Raw genomic sequence first — 5,000 nt, 5'->3', positions numbered from 1 at the left:
ACATACAGACATACAGAGACACACACACACACACACACACACACACACACACACACACACACACATACACATACACATACAGACATACAGAGAAACACACACACACACACACATACACACGTCATACATACACATACACATACAGACATACAGAGAAACACCACACACACAGACACACACACACACACACACACACACACACACACACACACACACACACACACAGAGCAGATTACATTATTTTATCAAACACAACAACAATAATAAAGGCACATATTCTTAACATGTATTCAACTAAAAATTTATTAATAGTATACCATCGAAAGGAAACACTATTACAGCAGCAGGAACAACAAATATTAGTTTCTAAATTAGCCCCTTCAATACTGGGACACATTTTTACCTTGAGTTTTGTGTGTGATTAGACGATTTTATTGACATTAGGAAGGGTCAATGGAGGTCAGAAAATTAATGGCCAGAGTCTTCACTATTTTAATCCCTCACATGAGTTTCTGAAGCTGTATAGAATCACCAAATAGTAAGCAGAATGAATACGAAAACCGCATCATAGACAACAAAATGCTAATAAACGAAGTAGAAATCATGCAATCTTGAACCCATGAGAAAAAAATAAAAACAGACAGAAAGACAAATAAACACTCACTTTCATTAGAGCAACATTAGGAAAGCGCTCCCACGACAGATACCCTTCTTCACCATTCATCCCTAGTTTCTGTCCTTTGAAGATCCTCGCTGCAGTGTTAGTAGTAATCCCCATGCCGTCTCCCAGGAACATGATTACATTCTTAGCCACATTCCAGTTGTCTCGATTGTTCAGGGCATCTCGCAGCTCCCTCTTGGCAACGTTCCACCAGTGTTGACGGCCTGGGGAGGGAACGGGAGGGAAGTATTATAGTCGAGGTGATGCAATCTTCTCTCGTGGGATGTGTAGTAGTAATATGATGTCAGACTGGAGATTAGAGAGTGAAGGAGACAAGGACGAGAGAAGGGAAGGAAGGGATGAAGACTGCAGGAGGGGGAAGGAATGTAGGAAGCCATAAGGGTAGGATAAATGCGAAAAAAAAGTTGATGGTTGCTTAGAAGGAAAGGTGAAGGAATAGAGGCAAAGAAGAGATGTAGGAAAAGAGTAAAAGGAAAAGCTGGGAAATATTGAAGGAGGACAGGAAGAAAAGATGAAGGAATAGAATACAAGGACGAATAAAATAAAGTAACAGGCGGAGAGTGAGAGAAGAAAAGAATAGTTAGATGAAAAGGCTGAAGGAAGAAAAGAAGAAACGAGATGAAAAAGATCAAAATAAACCTAAACGAAACAAAATAAAAAGGAAAGAAGAGATAGAGAAAGGAAGAGGAGGAGGAAAGACATGGAAGGGAGCAAGAAAAGCGATATGGAGGTAGACAGGGAGAAGAGAAGAAGAGGGAAGGGAGGGAAGGGAAGATCGTGCTGATGATAAAAAGTTGTAGAGGCGAATCAAGGATGTAAATAGGTTGGTTTGTAAGGAGGGTCGAAGGGAGGATGTAGGGACGGAGGAAGCATGACCGTGTAGATGATAAGAACTAGGTAGTATGGAAGGCTCATAAGGAACTGTAAACGCTGCTGGTATAAAAGGGAAGGGAATAAATATAAAAAAAAAAAATACGAGGGAAAGAAAAAGAGATACAGGTCTTGTGAGATGAAGTTAGGTAAAGAGGAAAATGAGATGAAAGAGATAAAGGAAGAGAAAAATGTTAGATAAAAGGAAAAAGTTGAGACAGGAAGAAGAGAAAGGAGAAGAGGCAAGTGAAAAGGAGAGATAATAAATAAAAGAATGGGGAACAGTAAAAGAATAAAACAATAGATATAGATATTAAAGAGATGAAAGAAAGTAGGGGAGAGAAGGAAAAGGGAGATAAGAAAGGCAAATAAAAAGGAGAAGAAAATATGATTGAGAAAAAAAAAGTTAAAAGAATAGAAATATAAAACAAGAAATGCATTTATTGAGGAATGAAGAAATTTAAAAGAGAGAGAGAAAAAAAAAAGGAAGAGGACAAATGATAGACTAAAGAAGAAAAAGAAAGAATACAGTTAACCATATAAATAAGATACATAGAAGAATAAAACAAGAAATGCAGTGATTGAGAGATGAAGGAATTTAAAAGAGACAGAAAAAAAAAATAGGACAAATGAAGTAGACGAGAGGAAGGTGATAAACAGAAGAAGAAAGACATAGAGGAATAAAACAAGAAATGGAGTGATTGAGAGATGAAAAAAGAGAGAGAGAGAGAGAGAGAGAGAGAGAGAGAGAGAGAGAGAAAAAAGGAAAAATAGGAGAAATAAAGCAGACGAGAAGAAAGTGATAAATAAAAGAAGAAAGACAAAGATACATAGAAGAATAAAATAAGAAATGCAGTAATTGTGATTGAGACACGAAGAAATTTAAAAGACAGAGAAAAAAAAAGGAAAAATAGGAGAAATGAAGCAGACGAGAGGAAGATGATAGACAAAAGAAGAAAAACAAAGAATACAAGTAACCAAATAGATAAAACACAAATTAATAACCAAGAAGAAAAGACACAAATAAAAAGAAGACAATAAAATCACTTACAATTCTACACACACACACACACACACACACACACACACACACACAGGACAGTATGAAAGAGAGCGAAGCAATCAAGTGAAGCCTTTTGATACCGCTTCGAAATCACTGCAAAGGCTTCGAATCACACTCATCTCTATTTTTTACACCCTGACTTGTATTCTTGAACTTTAGACCTTTTTTGGCAGCGACTCTGTAACTTGTAAGGTGTAATGATGTCAGGTGAGGTGTACAGGTAGCATTATTATCCGCACTCAGTCTTAACAGGAATCTTCAACACTTACTTGACGAAACGGAGATTACTATTGAGAAGGTGAAACTGCGAGAGAAATTATTGTGATTGTCTTCTTCCACTTTCACTTTCTCTGTCTGTTTTGTATCACATTAATGATTTTTTGCCTAATGTTTCTTGTTCTGTGATCTTTTATTCTCTCTCTCTCTCTCTCTCTCTCTCTCTCTCTCTCTCTCTCTCTCTCTCTCTCTCTCTCCTTGCTTCTTATTTTGGTTATTGTTTGTTACATCCTTCTGGTAATGTTTCTCATCTTCTCTTTCTTCTGTTATTTTTTACTGGTGTCATCTTATTCCTTTCTCTCTCTCTCTCTCTCTCTCTCTCTCTCTCTCTCTCTCTCTCTCTCTCTCTCTCTCTCTCTCTCTCTGTTCTTATTTTTTAATTTAATCTCTTCAGTTTATTTTTCGTCTTAATATTCAGTTTCTATTTTTCTTGTTTATCTTTTTTTATATTTTAGATTTGCTTTATCCTCCATCCCCCTTTCTCTCTCTCTCTCTCTCTCTCTCTCTCTCTCTCTCTCTCTCTCTCTCTCTCTCTCTCTCTCTCTCTCTCTCTCTGCAATACACAAACACCCTCCCCTATCACCACATTACCATAGATTCACCCTCGTCACTGCGCCCCACCCACCACTATATGACCCTCACCTCTAACTCTTCTCACCCCTCACTCACCCCTTACATTTCGCCCCTCGCCCCCATCTCTCCTAACCCCTCATCCCTTTACCAGGTCACGCCGTCTCACCTTCCAAGCCGCTCCCGATCCCGCAGGTCAGCCCAAGCACCAGCAGCAGCAGCAGTGACCGAGGCGACGACCAGTTGAGTATGCGTGACCCAGCCATTTCATCAGTGTCTGCCGGTATAACAAAGACAGGAGTGTTAGGGAGTGTGACACGAGGATGGAAGAGAAAGAGAATGGTTAGTGTGTGTGTGTGTGTGTGTGTGTGTGTGTGGGTTAGGTAAGGTTAAGTTAGCTTTGGTTAGATTAGATTGCCTAACCTGATCTATCTTTATTATTAACCTAACCTAACCTAACTTAACTTAATCTTCCTTCATTTCAGAAATACTAAGGAGAGGACCTAGTACGATAATATTGCCTGAAAAAAAGGAATCTAATATAAAATAAGGGAAGAACTTGACTCATCCTATCATAACATAACATGATATACCTTCATAACAGCTTCATTGTCTCGCATTCGCAACTGAACCAAACAAAATTCAATGCACTTTTAATATTACTGGCTTGAATGATATTAGATAACAGAACTAACCTAGCTTAACTTAAACACAACCTATCATAACGTACCCTCCAAAAAAACAGCAACTAAAAAGAGGAGAAATAAAAAGGTAAAAAAAAAAAAAATGTTGTATTGGGTAAGGCATGATGGGAAAGTTTGCCTTACGTTGATCCCTTCCCTTCATGCAAACCCTCAATTTTGGTCGTCCATCCTTAGCCTTCCTAGCACTGTAAGAACTGTTTGCACGGAGACACACGAGAGAAAAGACGGAAACAGATGGTCGAGTTTGTCTTTTTAATCAACAAAAATGCTAACACGAGAGATAGATAGATAGATAGATAGATAGATAGATAGACAGGGGAGAGAGAGAGAGAGAGTGTGTGTGTGTGTGTGTGTGTGTGTGTGTGTGTGTGTGTGTGTGTGTGTGTGTGTGTTTTCAAAAAGTTAAAGGTAAAGGATAACATTTTTGGAGCCGTGAAAAGAATAATACACATGAGAGACAAACTTTTCCCATTCACCAGCGCAATGCATCACCTTCCAGTGGAGCAGCGGAGCCTGTGGTACTGAAAGCTTTCTACTCCTTTTGGTGTCAGTCACTTACGACATCATACCCCAAATTTACAGCGGGTTTTTACGTAGAAAGGTTTCCAGGGAAGACAAACCAGTCAGAAGAAGAGTTAAAGGCAGGGTACACATTAGCACCTTTTTTTTCTTCTTTCTTTTTATGTATGAGAGCAAATCTGGTCAAGGGTAGCAAAGGCGATTAAACAAAAACGCCCACTTTGATGCCAGTTCCCCGAGCAGTTCCGAGAGAGTTAGTCAAAAGAATGGGATAAAGAGGCCCACTTAGATGCCAGTTTCCGAGCAGTTACGAGAG

The 5,000-nt window shown here is 38.9% G+C and overlaps 1 protein-coding gene across 1 annotated transcript in view; it reads right to left on the bottom strand.

The window, feature by feature from the left end:
• The window catches only part of LOC123513696 (alkaline phosphatase-like), a 66,572-nt gene that overhangs the window by 44,592 nt on the left and 16,980 nt on the right, over positions 1 to 5,000 (bottom strand). Inside the window, exons 2-3 of the mRNA XM_045271068.1 lie at positions 3,631 to 3,738; positions 665 to 885 (exon numbers count right to left, since the gene is read on the bottom strand). Coding sequence (XP_045127003.1) covers positions 665 to 885; positions 3,631 to 3,727 — 318 coding nt within the window. The 5' untranslated portion in view covers positions 3,728 to 3,738. The remainder of the gene's footprint in view (positions 1 to 664; positions 886 to 3,630; positions 3,739 to 5,000) is intronic.

Source organism: Portunus trituberculatus, chromosome 36 (assembly GCF_017591435.1).
Source record: "Portunus trituberculatus isolate SZX2019 chromosome 36, ASM1759143v1, whole genome shotgun sequence".
NCBI classification, from domain to species: Eukaryota; Metazoa; Arthropoda; class Malacostraca; order Decapoda; family Portunidae; genus Portunus; species Portunus trituberculatus.
Note: the sequence above shows the minus strand (reverse complement) of the source record. Positions and strands in the feature narration are given on the sequence as shown.